The sequence below is a fragment of the Anomalospiza imberbis genome, chromosome 5 (assembly GCF_031753505.1).
Source record: "Anomalospiza imberbis isolate Cuckoo-Finch-1a 21T00152 chromosome 5, ASM3175350v1, whole genome shotgun sequence".
Lineage (NCBI taxonomy): Eukaryota > Metazoa > Chordata > Aves > Passeriformes > Viduidae > Anomalospiza > Anomalospiza imberbis.
Window position 1 is genome coordinate 36,864,077 of NC_089685.1, and position 14,423 is coordinate 36,878,499.

Sequence of the window (14,423 nt, forward strand, 5' to 3'; positions counted from 1 at the left end):
AAATATGATTTATGCCTATGGTTTTAAACAGCCCCACTAAATTTTATGTAATGGTAGATTAAAAAAAATTTAAAAAACCATTACTCTCAGTATTATGCAACACTGGGAAGTGCACAGAGAACTAATTTGGTACCATTATCAGCTTCAGCTGGTCAAGTTACTCAAAAACCTCCTCAATCAAATCTGTAGTTTTGAGGACCCAGCAGAAAGGGAGGTACACATGCAGGTGCTTCTGGGCTTAAAGCAAATATTATTAGAGTGAAAATTCTAGGGAAAAAAGCATTAGGGAAAAACAGAACCAACCAAAAAACAAACCCAGAATAAAATCCCTAATGATCAAAGACTGAACTATCTCAGATTTTTCTAAAAGAACTGCCCTAGCGCCTGGGTAAACTTCTCCCGTAAGTACACAGACTTTTATATCAGGATCACAACTCAAACCATTGTAGTTAAAATTAAGAGTTGTACTATGCAATGTCATATAAACTACTTTTCCAGAGAAACTGTCAAAAAGTCATGGTATGAAATTAATTCTTAACTCTTCTAGTTCAACTGAAATTAACTCAATGGAAGATAAACATGCTGCATCTCCTATAAGAAAATTCTTCATTGGCATACAACCCAGTGGTTTACTGCTGCCTGCCCCAGTGCTGAATAAGCTAACAAGTTATATTTTCCCCTTAACAGTCAAAATCATGATGTATACAAAATATTTTTATTTATAAAAACCATTTAATCTGGCTAATTATGAAGACTACAAAATCCACCCCTTGGTTTGTAACTTGAAAGTTCAGTGGCTTGTGTCATACTGGCAACTTTTAACATGCCAAGAAAACAAATTACATCAAATTACATCTTTTGCCACCAAAAGAGGCAAAGCTGACCCTTGGCTTGAATGTACACAGGATCCTCAGCATGTGGATGGAGACTGCACTACACATCTTCTGCAGTGGAAATCGGCTACACTTCCTGACGCTCAAAATGTCAAGCTCATATTGTTCACAACCCAGTTTTCCACAGTCTCAGCTGGTTAGCCTTTATCTTCTAAGAGAAGCAGCACCTTTTAGTCTCTAGCAAGGACTTCTGAGGGTGTCCATTTGACAAGAAGACACAAGGAAACAACACATATAAAAATCATTCTTTATTAATGATTTCAAGTGTCATCTTCTGAGTCACAATCCTCAGTTTTTTGGAGCGGCCGCCTAATACCAATTACTAAGTCTATAGAGAGAAGCTCTGTAACACAATGAAGAACTGAGGTGACTAACTGGTATTTGCAATACACTGACTCTAAGCCTTCATTGTTTACAGGCAGTGGCTGATTTTTTCGGAGTAAATTAATGGCTTCAAGATAGAATTTGGTAAAGTCATCTCGTTCCGCTGTCCTGTATAAGGCCTTGGGAATACTTAGCAAAGCATCAGCAACCACGTTAGATACAGTGGTTACCTCTGACTGCTGACAGTGTTTTGCATAATCCTGAATATAATAATGTAAAAGGATTTCAAAGTAACCTCCCACTGGCAAAACTGATCCTGCTTCTATGAGGCAGTTGGAGTAATCCTGTGTAACACCTGCACAACTCTTCTCCTGTTTAAATGGAACTATATGGCAAGACATCTTCTCTAGACCTTTGCCAACATCGAGGCATTCACATGTAGTGACTGTATCAGTGTTATGTGCCACTAACACAGGAATGCTGTGGTTCTTTTGATTGTGGACCAGCAGATCACTTCTATCAGGCTCAGAAATTTTCCTCTCTGTTTCATCACTAAGTGCTTTCAGCTGACATTCAGAAACCTGGTTAGTATTACAAGTATTTTCTATTACCAGTTGTTTCTGAGTAGCCGAAGAACGCCAAGTATAAACATCTGAGGCATTGCTCTGGCTTTCACCTTCCGCTTTCCAATCCTGCCTCTGATCAACTGTTTTAAACAGCTGCTGCAGCATTGTGAACGCCTCTTGTAAAGCAGCAGCATGCTGCTTATTAACGCCATCGACCGGCCCACACAGGATCAGGCAATGGGGCTGGAAGGCACACACACTGGCCAAGCCAATGTGGACGCATCTCTTGGAGACGAGTAGCAAGGGCTGGCAAAATGTTACCACTGCAGTTTCGATTATTTCTCTGTCCATGTTATCACCAACAGGTGTGTAAGGGGAGACACCACTGATTTCGCTGATTAGGGCCATTTCTTCCGACGATAAGCACTCTACCACAGACACACCATATAATTTGGCACAGCAGATAACTACTTCTTCTTGCTTCACACTCGACAGTAACAGCTTAACGTTGTTACTCTGCAAGTGTTTCATTAAGGCTTCTGTCCTCTTAGCGATCCAGCGCAGGGAAGCCTGATACTGACCTTCGGAGTCTACAACAAACTCGACACCGGGGGCCGTCAGGGCGGGCTGCAAGGGCTCGGTGACGAGCAGGGCCCGCAGCTCCCCGTCCGTCGGGCAGTAGGCAGCGAAGTCCCTGCGGAGGACGATGCCGGGCAGGACCCTGGAGCTCGCCAGGGGCAGGCCGGGCACGGCGGCGTGCAGCTCCGCGAACCGCCGGCCGAGGAGCCGCAGCACCTGCGGGCGTGCGGCGGCGGTCGGGGCGCAGCGGCGGCACATCTCGGCGCAGAGCTGCGCCAGGCGTCGCCGCTCGCCGGGGCCCAGCCGGCCGCCCAGGTACGGCTCCAGCAGCGGCTCCAGCAGCGGCTCCAGCGACCCGGGCGGCGCCGGCCGCAGGTGCCGCCGCAGCCCCCGCGCCGCCACCCGCTCCAGCACTTGCGTCTCGAAGTCCCGCAGGGCCCGCCGCAGCCCGGCGCCGGCGCTCGCCGCCCGCAGCCCGCCCAGCACGGCCGCCAGCAGCACCACGAAGCTCTTGGCGCCGTCCCCCGTCGCGGCGCGGTGGCTGCAGGCGCGGGCCGCCATCACCCTGCGGGGACACGGCCAGCGTTAGGGAGCCGCCCCCTCCGGCCTCGCCCGGCCCTCCCGCCGCGGTACCTGGCCGCGGGCGGCTCCACGCTCAGCGCCTCCAGCAGCCGCCGCCCGTCCCGCGTCGGCATCGCCTCGCCCGTGGGCCGCAGCAGCAGAGCCCGCCCGCCCCGCGGCCCCAGCGCGCCGCGCACCGCGCCCGCCAGCGCCGCCGCCTCCTGCCACAACCGCGGCTGCTCCGGCCCGGCCGCCACCGCCATGGCCGCCGCGAGCGGGCCGCCCCTTCCGCCCGCCCGCCGAGCGTCACGGCCGCTGCCCGGGCAGCGGAGGGGAGGGACAGGGGGGATGGGGGAGCAGGAGCCGCGCGGGAGAGACTGAGGAGCGGGAGAGGGAGAGGGAGCGGGGCTGGGGAGCGGCGGATAGAGCCCAGAGAGGCGGAGGTGCGACACATCTTTATTGGAGGCGGGCCGTAACAGTCCAGATCCCTCACACAAAGCGGTGATCGCGGGTGGCGGACAGGGCGGGACACGCGGGACGGAGAAGCGGGCGCTGTGTCCTGAGGGCTAATTTTCTCGCTTGGCAGAGCGAAAGGCCGGGGTAGGGCATAAAGGAGAAAAAGTTCAGGAGAAAAAGCCCAAATAATCTCACCCCGAAGTTACATCGTTGAAGCTATTTTCTGTATTACCACTAAGTAGTGCAGCTTCACTGTAAACATTCCAAATCCTCCACTTCCGGCTCACCAGCCACAAAGAAGAAATAGTGTAATGTTTTAAGAACTGATTTTTTTCCCCCAGAGACTGACTAAGCAGGAACATCGGTTCTCAAACACAACAGCCCTCACAAAAGATCTGATACTATATATGGCACAAATTTGACAAATCTTTACATGTCTCTGAACAGCAGAGAAACCCATCAAGAAGGCACTGTTTACAATACTTGAATATCTGCTAAATTTTCTGTGATTTGCGGGTACTCCTGAAATAAAAATAATTAAAACTTAGAGATGTACAGAATTTTTGTTACACATTATTTACACAAACAATGGTAATAGCTAAAAATAAAAGTCTTTAAGAAACACTGAATTACAAGTCGTTTTCATAAACATGAATCTAGGAAGGAAAAAAAATTGCCAAAGGCACAGAAGGGCAGCAAACAACAAACAAAAAAAGAAGAAACCATAACCATTACATTTTACAAGACAACCTTGCAAATAATATATGAGATTTCACAAGTGGGAAGAAGGATATGAAAACCGGACTATACACCCTCATCAAATAATATCAATTATTTAAAAGAAATCAACACATGAAATTCAAGAAACATCATCTACTGAAAATGATACTTGTTGTATTTCACATGGCATATTTACTTTTTCTTAGCTTAGATTATCTGTACCCAATTAGGCAACCTGTACCTAAATGGCAAATTAAAGGCATAGAGTGCATCTGAAAACAAACCAACCCAACAAAACCACATGGCAAATTCTGCAGATATTTCCTGTACAAGGAAAAAAACCCAAACAAAACAGGATTTGGAAATCAAAATGTGAAAACAAGTGTTGTTATAAACTTTAAAAACTAGAAGGCCACAGCCCTCAAGCATCTGAAAACTGTACAATCAATTTTTATATATGTGCAGAGCTCAGTCTTACGCAGGTAGTAGTCAAGATCTATACAGCATGGCTAAAGAGGACAATGGCAACACACTAAAGAAAAGGATCCATACCTGTCTGTGACCAATTGTACAGTAAAAATTAGGGAAGAAGTTTCTCTGCTCTATTCAAATGAGGGAACATGAAAAATCCAGCAAAATAAGAATTACTAGGTTTTCACTGTACTTTTCAGAATTTATCTAATCATAAAGTCTCACAGAAGTCTGCAATTTTACTTTTCAAGAAGTTTCATCACATATCCTTTACCTTTCCAGATCATAACTAAAAACCACTTTTTCAACAGAATTCAACTCTAAAAAATAAGCTGAAAAGGAAAATAAGCATAAGGATTTTGTTTTGCTCTGTTCAAGTCTTTCACTCATCTTGAGCTAAGCATGAACTTCAGCTATGGAATATCTTTTTAGTCTGACATTGATCAACACCAAGCTGCCAGCCAGCCAGCTGGCTGGGTCAAATCCTGTCACTGCCATGTGGTCCATGTAAAAATACATGCAGGCTGTGTTATTCACTGCTCTTGAACAGAAGCGATTGAAAAAAATCAGCATAAAAAGGCAAAAGGACATTTCTATTTACAAGGAAGATAAAAGCTTGAAACTATCACTCAAGACTTTCAGCACCACAAATTTAGCAGAGTATTATTTTAAGGGATTGAATTTATTGCCCAAATCTCACTTATTGGATTATTCTCACATTCAGAGTATGTTTAAAGGCTTGTAATGGATCTTAAGACAGGTGAAGCTTTGACATCTGAATGCAATAATGAACAGACAAATTCCAGGCTAAGAATGTTAAAGTGAATGCCGTAATACTCTGCTTTCTTAATGCCATTTCATAAATGGGTAACAACTTCAGTTTCCATTTAGAGACTGAGGCATTTGTAATTATTTTGTTTATTTATGAAGGGACTTTCTATGTTCATAAATTTTACCCCATCAGCTGTAGATTTAAGAGAAATCCAACCAGATTTGGTCTCGCCCATGGCTACAAGATCTGGTTAACGTAACACATTCCAGAAAAATTATTCAAGACCAAACCATGCTAATGTGAAGCTGTACGAAATATGCTGAAGTTCACCGCTTACACAATAGACTTCTACACAGCTGAGGCCCACAGAAGAGGAAAGGTAAAAGAGAAGGGGAGGTGCATGAAAGTGTCAGCCACGGAAATATATAAGCGGGACAGATAAACGAGTAAACAGTATTTTTACTGAAAACTAGTTAGACTGATGCAGAACAGAAAGGCAGATCACCTGGAGAGTCAGGCTGCCCCAGGCAGAGGCATAACCTGGCCATGGCAAAAAGCCAAACATGACTTTCAAACTGTTCCACCGCCCAGGATGGATTTGATTCCTGAGAGGATCCTCTGAAAACAAATTTGGCTGTCTTTTGCATGGTGCCATTCATCATCCTGTTGTCTCACCTGGGGTACTGAAAATACTTTTTCATTTCTACAGCCCCTTTTTACCTTGGCATGCTTGACTGGCACAGGGAACTCACCAGATAAATACCAGCACTACATTTTTTGATGGAATTTTCCAAAATCTACACATGCATATATTTCTTCAAATAAAAAATGTCAGAAACCCTGGTTTTGAATTTAAACTTAAGCTTTGCATGAATTTGTATGGCTACAGCATACTAAGAAGGTGCATCCACGTATTCTGGTAGGTAGTATATACTTGCAGTTCAGAGGGATTTCAAACACTTGCATTTTCCTCTTATTTGTTTTGAGATATGTGGTGTTAGCCATCACACAATTTCTGAGCTTTCCCTGTGTAAACACACACATTTTCATTTGCAAGTCTACTCATGACAGTGCCTGAATCCTGTTCCACACTGCCTTTTGGAGATTCAGCTCAAGCCACACACTAAGCACACCCCTTGACATTTTGTTTCAAAAATGAGTCCTGGAATCAGCAGTCTGCTTACCATGACATGACATACACAAATGTAAATCCAAAGCTGTAGATTTTTCAAGACTTACAAACATACCAGAAATCCTTGACATTTGCAATTCATGAGCGAGTAGACCAAAACAGTACCTCCCCTGCTACTGTACTGTTAAAAATGTGCTCTGTACAGTGGATGTGGGAATGTTTTTAAGATGAATCTAAAGTTTTAAAACTATAAAACAGCTGGCTTACAAGCATACAGTAATTCAGGATAAAAACCTCATACTTCCAAAACCAATCAAGGACAGACATTATGTTGCAGATTTCCCAAAGACTTTTAGCTTTTTACTTGCCATTTCCTAACACACAAAATTTTTCATATAATAATGTATTTGTTTGACCTTAAACAAAAGTTTACTTTCAAACACTCAATGCCATTTACAAAAGCTGTTGGCTACTTCAAAAGTTTTTGTTACAAAAATGGTAAGTTTCTATGTAATGAAGTATGCCTGTTTATCATTCTACCATAGTAGGAATTGTATCCTACCTAGGGGGTCTGACCTCGGTGTTTAACTTGATCTATTCTGTGGTGAAGATTCATCAGTGTGACACAATATAAACACAAGGCTGATGTCATATGACTGCAAGACGGAGGCACACACCAGAAGCAAGAGTGTACTGGCACTTACACAATTCTTACTGCAACTGGGTAGACACAAGTATGATTCTGAATCATGAATGCTGAGGCAAAGTTCTTTAAGTTGTTGCTACACAGTTCTTGTACATAATATTGCATCATTTAAAGTCCAGCTTAAAATATGGTCCCCAGTAACAGTTTGATCATTCCAGTTCAAGAAGGCCCTTGTTCACACTTCTTATTTGAACATGACATTAATGATAAGCTGTAGCAGAACCATGAGTACAATGAATACATAGTGCTTAAACTGCAAGGAATGGTAGTCCCAGGGTGATGAATTAGAAGTGACTCTATTTCGTAGTGCCATGATCTCCCTGTAAGACAGAAAACAATATCCTGTAAATTACAAACTAGACAATTTGACATTTTCTACTATGTTCGGGCTCCCTAGAGAAGGCAGCTTTAGAGAAAAACTATGAAACATCAATGTGCTATCAATATTTGAGAAGAGTAAAGATACATACCAACCTGTAAGGGGGAAAAAAAATCCTATGAGATTACTATTCTCTAAGCCACTTTAAAGCATTTTAATTAGTACTACCTCTTAATGTCTTCCTGTGTTTCCTTTATAGACTCAATGGCACTCTGCAGTTCACCAAGGTCTGCCCCTTTTTTCCTTATTCTTGTATTATGCTTCATAAGTTGTGCTAGAAGGATACAAAAGCCAGGTGAAATTGATTGAAGTGACTGCTGCCATAAAAGGAACAAAGTATGAATGACTAACTAAACCTGTAGTAAAAATGAGGAGAAAATTTTCTAACTAGCTTCTATGGAAAACTTTATTTCAGAGTCACCTTTACCACAGGACAGCAACTTAAGTGCTCGAAATCTCTTTTAAACACTCATCATATTGTTTAGCTCCTGCAAACATTATCAACAACAAAAATCGACCCTCTAGCCACATACTAATCCACAAATAAAAGCAATTAACCTTTTAAGAAAGAAAACAGTTTATGACCACCATTCTTTTTCCCTAGATATTAAACATGTGCAGCACTTAAGCCTACCGACACTGCATTTAAAAAGACAGGAAAATTTGCAATTAAAAACACGAGCCATTCTGCTTCTTTGTTTTCCAGAACATGCTTCACATTGGATAGAACTAAAGCATTGTAAAAACATTGTACTAAGAGTATGTGTGACACTGAACTCTTCAGTTGTCAAATAAATTTATTATTTCTGTAAGAAAATGTATCTTTTTGTACCTTCACTCCCAGAGGAATCCTGATTATCAGGCTCTGGGGATGAGAAACCACACTCTCCTTTCTTCAGACTGGATGGCTTTAGTTTGATTTTTGGAACAGTAACCTAAAATTGATAAATTTATGTGTTATTTCCAGAGAACCATAATGGCAGGAAAGCAGCACATTCCAACAATGGCAGTTAAAAGCACAGTATCTAAGAGAAGTTAAATTTTTTTATGTATTAGTGCATGAAATGTATTTTTAACTGAATGAACTGAATGATTGAACTGAATTTTGTGCACCTTCCCATTTAAGGGAAAACACACAAACTGCTGAGCTCAAGTTGGCATATTTTATATTCCTATCCAATCAAGTAATTTCTACCACTTAGGATGCAACACAGAAGTGAGAGACTTTGTATGGACTGTGTAAATAACATTTTTGTAGGATAATAGCATTTCCCATCAATCACAATGCTCTAATGATCTTTATACATATAATGTATAATACATACAAGTTCCTGGATCTTACAAGTGCTATCAGAACTGAAACATACCATTGGTGTCCGATGTCGAACTTTTGTCTGGATTGTGCCATCTTTTTCAAACTGGATCATATCATTCAAAGGGTCCCATGGTCTGGTACTAGACAAAGTAAATATTATTAACACTACAGCAATTTAAATAGGAAATATTTCCTTGCTCAGACACTACTCAGTATGAAGAGGCTAAAACTTTCCCTATATAGAAATCAGACATGGCATCATGATCTTATCTTCTGCTTATGGTCCAGTCTTAACCTGCAGGGCCAAGAGAGGTAAAAAATAAACTTCATGTCCAGATCAAACCCCCTACCAGCTGACAGGAGTACAAACTATTACATTAACAATACCATTATGATTTTTTTTCTGCCAATCATATGTATTTTCAAACATGAAAGATTTCCTGCTTCAGATACAGTTGTTATTTTAGAACTACACGGATATTGGGGGAATTTAAAAATAGACTGCTTTTTGCCGAGTTCTCTTTTTTCCTTTTAAAAGATGCCTATGAAGGAGAGTTTAAGAATCAGTTATCTCAAACCTGCTTTCATCCCAAAGCGTCTAATGGTAATCAAGACTGGTTTCATGAGACACTAACAAGCTATGCACAGCTTTCTTGTTCTGATTTTTTAAGAGTGCTTTACCAATTACAGTCTGATACGGAATTAAAAAAAAAAAAACACTCACTGGAGAACAACAAGCAGCCAAAGGAAAATACCAACGTCACCACTGATATTACAGAGTTTTCAGGACAGAAACTGCAAGAGAGCTGCAGAAAGGATGTTTTGACGCAGAGCTTTAGCGAGAGTACACTAAGCGTGGATTTCCTTTCATGTCCTTCTGCACGCCTTTTAAATAGCTGTAGCTGTTTCAGATGTTGTGAACACAGACCTGCACTTACATCTTTCCTTAACATGACGTGAATTAAATGTCATCTGAGGTAACTGGGTTAAGAACTAGGCATTGCTCTCTTCTCTATTTGTAATCCAGATGCCTAAATCCATAATCCAGATACCTTAACAAATGCTCCAGCTCACTGAACACATCTTTCACAGTTAGTGTAGGAGATTGCTCTCTACACGGACCAGGTGGTGAGCATTATATGCTTGAAAGGGGAGAGAGGCTTTTTCCAGGGAATGTGTCAGTGCAGATTGCTTTCTGGCACGTAGCAAAATTTCTGTGGCACATCCTTGAAACACAAAGCCTCAAGGACATTGGGATACTGGGAATAACAGAGATTAACAAGATAGGTCTTAAAGTCTAACAGATTTCAAGTACAGTTCTCTTCCTAATAGTTTTGCACAGGTTTCAAGAGTATGGGCAGCCCATTCAACTGGACTGTTCACAACTCTTCCAACAGGAAGAGGCATCAACAGCACTAGCCGATTCAAAGCAAGAGAGGGTGCTTCACTGAGCATCTAGTTGGGAATTTCCATGCTGCATGATGTTTTCAGTCGTGAAAGTCTGCACAAACTTAATAAGAAACCAATAAAATTCATGGAAAATTAATTTACTGAGAGTTGTTAAATACAAAGATTGCTTGTTTGGTTCCAGGAAACCTCCAAGTTGCAAATTTGCTGGAGATGTATAGAGTACTCAGGATTCTTGTATTCTTCCCTGTACATACACTTAGGCTATGACCTCAATACCACCATTCTTGTACAGAAAGGTAAGGGCCTCCCAGGCTTAGCCATGGGAATATGCTTCCAGCATCCATGGATTCAAAGTTACTTGACTTTGTGTGTATCATCGTTGGCTATTTTACTTTTACAGTCTCTACAATACAGAAGCATGCTGGGTACTGAAAAAAAGTCAGCAGAACATGGGTGCTCTCTGAAAACCATCTCTAGTAAAGGGCTCAGCTTCAAGTTGACTTTTGCAACACTGGTGAGGACACAGAATGTATCTTTCCAGCAGTCAGGAAGACAGCTACATCTTCAGCTTCTGACCCAGAGCATCACACAAAGAGATTCACAGACACTAATGTGCAGAACAGATTTGACAGCCAGGAAGAGCCACATGGTCCCAGCATTAACTACTGCTGTAAAGCTGCTATTCTGTGAGTTATTCTAATATATAACAAATTAAATGGCTCAATCCAGCTATGCACGGGCTTCTCTGATTTTCAGACACTAGATTTTCTGATTTCCAGCTGGTATGCTCATATGTACCATATTTTCCAGTTTGGGAAAACCTGTGTAGATGTTCTGGGTCAGTCTAGGGGGAAGAAAGGGAGGAAAATGCACCCCCAAACTGCCATGCCCCAAAAAATCTAGAACACAGCAGAGCTATATTGTTATATGTAAATAAGCTATATGTATCAGTTCTTTTGCTGCTGAAACCACAGGAAGAGGCTTAGCAATGTTACCAACTGCAGGACTCACTCAGCATATTTATAGTGCCATTCTCCTGTGACTGAATCCTGATCAAACAGCTTGCATGTCCACTCTTCATCCTTAAGTTTCCTCTCTTTGGCACTCTTTCTCTGAGCTTCTTCCAGAATATATTTCTCCTGAGTAGCTTCTGTTTGGTCTTTATTATTTATTGCTTTTGTCACTTGTTGCCAAAGCCTGACAAATGAATAATATACAGAATCACCAGAGTCACAATCCAATTGACAAATAACTGCAAACAATTTCCTCAATTACAGGCTAAGTAAATGGACCACCCTCCAAAGAGAATATTACCATTTTAATAGATGTTTTATCTATATTTCTATCAAGATTTCCCTGATTGTAAGGTATATAAATAATGATCTTATATTTAACAGTGTTACTTTCTATTATCATCAAAGGCTAGTATCATCAAATATGGGAAAGCAATGATAATTTGCTTCTATTTTGGAGATTATGAGTTTTATTTTGGGAAAATAAATACATGGTTCTAAAGTGAACTTACTTCTCTGACTCAAAGTCATCTTGCTCTTCAAGCTTCACAGTGTATCTATGTAATCTACGCTGCTTTATATCAGATGTTGGGTTCCAGAAGGTCTCTGAAATCCCTGTCTTCTTGTCACTAATAATAACTTCACTGTCCTGCAACAGATATGATTGGTTTCTTAATTGTAATCATCTCAAAGAGTGTCAAAATAACAAAAAAACAAGTAATAAGCCTTTTTTTATTGTAAAAAGAATTTATTTTCTTTAGAATGCATGTAGTTAAGAATAATTAGATACGCTAAACTGAAAATTTAATTTCCACCTTCTGTGCTAAGTTCTAGCTTGCAACAGAGATGCAATGGAATCATTACCACATTAAAAAACGAGTGATGCCATGTCACCTCACCAGAAATGAAACAATCTTAAATATTTCATGCTGGTGCCATAAATATTCTTCATAGTACTAATGTATATACCAAAACATTTCACAAGATTGTGAAGAAACATTTCATGTTCTTCATAAACTACTTAAACTTTTCCACCTTTTAAGAACTGGAAATAGAACAATTTTGATTCTATACTTTCTGGAATACTTTCTGCAAAAGCAGTATTTCACTTCTTTTAAAACATGAGTCTTTTTTGTGTTTAAGTGCTATTTTCACCTGTCTCAACTGTCAGCCAGAATTTATAAAAGAGCATCACTCACTACTTACCCAGTGACCCTCTAAAAAAGCCAGAACTTCTTTGCCAAGCTTAATTCTCCCTGATATTTGGTTAACACTGTCATTGTTACCCAAAAAAGGCTGCAAAAGAAAAACAAATGGTTTCATGTTTTATTTTAATAACACATTATTTCTGTTTATCTGTTTAGTCTTAAGGAAAAATGTGAATTTATGAAATGTGCTGTAAACAGCCCTGATATCTTTAATATTGTATCTTCTACTTATTAATCTTAAAGAAGTCTAAAACCAGAGTAAGTAGTTTCTTCTTTCCTTCTTCTCAAAAGATTTTCTGAGTAAAAGTGTTGTCTAACAGATGTGGAAAGAACCCAGAAAATAATGCAGAAAACAGTGCCACAATATCCCGAAGGACACAGTCATTTGCTACACTAATTTCATGGCTTTGCCAAGGACCATTTGTTACTAGAGATTATCTTTTGTAGAAACAGCAACAACGACTGCCAGGGATTTTCTTTGCCCTTTTGACAGGCTGCACATGTATCCTGTGGACTGACAAAGCAAATTGTCAGTTAACGCAGCTTCCCAACTTTAATGTTTCCCTATAATTTTAACTGAATACAGTTTCTCTCTCCAAGTGCACATTTCTTGAAAACTGTTTTTTTATCAGTTTCCACCTCAAGGACAGCAAATGCATTTTTCAGAAGCCATCTAGAAGTAGTTCAGAAATCTTTGTTTAGTTTATGTGAATGGACATTATGTTCATTCTCCTTCTTGTGCCCACTCACAGTGTTCACAAACCTTGAGTTTGAATTCAATTGTTGCACTGTAGCCAGTTTTCTCACAGGTGATGTTGACTATTCCTCCAAGCTCTAAGGTCATTGTTCCGTAAAGAATCCCTGCAAGAGCAAGAGAAAAGAAAACCAAAAATAAAACAAAAACCCCCAGCTAAAACAAATGTTTTTAATTGAACAAAACAAAACCCCTAAATTACTTGGGTAAAATTCCTAGGGTAAACATACTTGTGCCAGAGGAAAAATTGTATTTTCAGATGACCCTTCCTGTGTTATTCTGTGTATTCTGAAAGGGAATTCTAGAGAATATGGGCAGACAATACTGAGTAAGTTACAACTTAAAAATGAGCAATTCTGCAATCTATTTTGTGCTATTACTGACCTTGCAGAAAACTTTACAAAGCACTGACCCATTCCCCATAGTGAAACTAAGGATAAATGTTCGTGATTTATAATCAAATCACACGGTGTTGCCTTTCATGCTTACAAGAAGAAAACAGTGGAAAAGCTCAAAGCTGCTCTAATAAAAGGCAACTCAAATAGTAAATTAATGTCGTGTAGTGACAGATAACTATGTATATACGCTCTTACTATTTCTTACTAGTTATGAAAAACAATGTTTTCCTGTGTCAAAATAAAACATGGCTTAAGCAACAGATGTATTTTTCTCCTGATAAAATATGTAGAAGCCTAGAGCCACCAATGTTGCCAATGTTCAGAACACTCTCCTCCAGATGACAGGCTTGAATCCAACACAGCACATTATTTAGAATAATAAACTATTTAGAATAACAAACTTATTTTCTCATAACTTTGCCATCTAGAGAATGAAAAGAACCGCTACCTTTACAATGGGCATATGGCATTGTCATTACATAATCTTCTCCCCTGTTTAGAAATGTTAGCCGTCCTTCTCCGTCAAGTATGGCAGATAATGAATTCCCTGAAATTCAAAGACAGACAGTCACATTTCTCACCCTGCAAGACAACAGTCAACACTCCCTAATAATTAAGCAATACAATTAAGAACATCAGTATATTTAACACTGCAACCTATCCTGTCTAGTGAAGCCACTAATAGACAGTGTCTCCAATAAAAATTAAAACACTCTAAAAATAGAAATTAAAATTCTGAAGACCAGTAGCAAAAACTTTGTAAGGA

The 14,423-nt window shown here is 40.4% G+C and overlaps 2 protein-coding genes across 8 annotated transcripts in view; both read right to left on the reverse strand.

Moving 5' to 3' along the window:
• Window positions 1–1,126: 1,126 nt before the first annotated feature.
• Window positions 1,127–3,226, reverse strand: BBS10 (Bardet-Biedl syndrome 10). 2 transcript variants are annotated; one of them, XM_068190253.1, is made up of 3 exons: window positions 2,996–3,223; window positions 1,875–2,927; window positions 1,127–1,814 (listed from the first exon to the last, which is right to left on the reverse strand). In XM_068190253.1, exons 1-3 carry the CDS (start codon window positions 3,184–3,186, stop codon window positions 1,154–1,156), a joined length of 1,905 nt encoding a protein of 634 aa, XP_068046354.1. In that variant the 5' UTR covers window positions 3,187–3,223; the 3' UTR covers window positions 1,127–1,153. The 2 variants fall into 2 exon arrangements, with proteins under 2 accessions (XP_068046354.1, XP_068046353.1); XM_068190252.1 differs by having other exon boundaries at window positions 1,127–2,927; window positions 2,996–3,226.
• Window positions 3,227–3,761: 535 nt separating this feature from the next.
• The window catches only part of OSBPL8 (oxysterol binding protein like 8), an 82,307-nt gene continuing 71,645 nt past the window's right edge, over window positions 3,762–14,423 (reverse strand). For 5 of the 6 annotated variants that reach the window (XM_068190256.1, XM_068190255.1, XM_068190259.1 and 2 more), the window contains 9 exons: window positions 14,106–14,204; window positions 13,269–13,366; window positions 12,504–12,593; window positions 11,810–11,946; window positions 11,296–11,481; window positions 8,927–9,014; window positions 8,392–8,494; window positions 7,728–7,833; window positions 3,762–7,500 (listed from right to left, as the gene is read on the reverse strand). In XM_068190256.1, coding sequence (XP_068046357.1) covers window positions 7,365–7,500; window positions 7,728–7,833; window positions 8,392–8,494; window positions 8,927–9,014; window positions 11,296–11,481; window positions 11,810–11,946; window positions 12,504–12,593; window positions 13,269–13,366; window positions 14,106–14,204 — 1,043 coding nt within the window. In that variant the 3' untranslated portion in view covers window positions 3,762–7,364. Of the gene's footprint in view, window positions 7,501–7,727; window positions 7,834–8,391; window positions 8,495–8,923; window positions 9,566–11,295; window positions 11,482–11,809; window positions 11,947–12,503; window positions 12,594–13,268; window positions 13,367–14,105; window positions 14,205–14,423 lie in introns of those variants that run through there. The other variant, XM_068190260.1, reaches the window with a different exon arrangement.

Excerpts from the sequence above, each read along its gene's own strand:
- BBS10 (XM_068190252.1), bottom strand. The coding sequence starts at position 3,186 with ATGGCGGTGGCGGCCGGGCCGGAGCAGCCGCGGTTGTGGCAGGAGGCG. Across the intron at positions 2,928-2,995 it reads GTGGAGCCGCCCGCGGCCAG|GGTGATGGCGGCCCGCGCCT; the intron begins GTACCGCGGCGG and ends GTGTCCCCGCAG.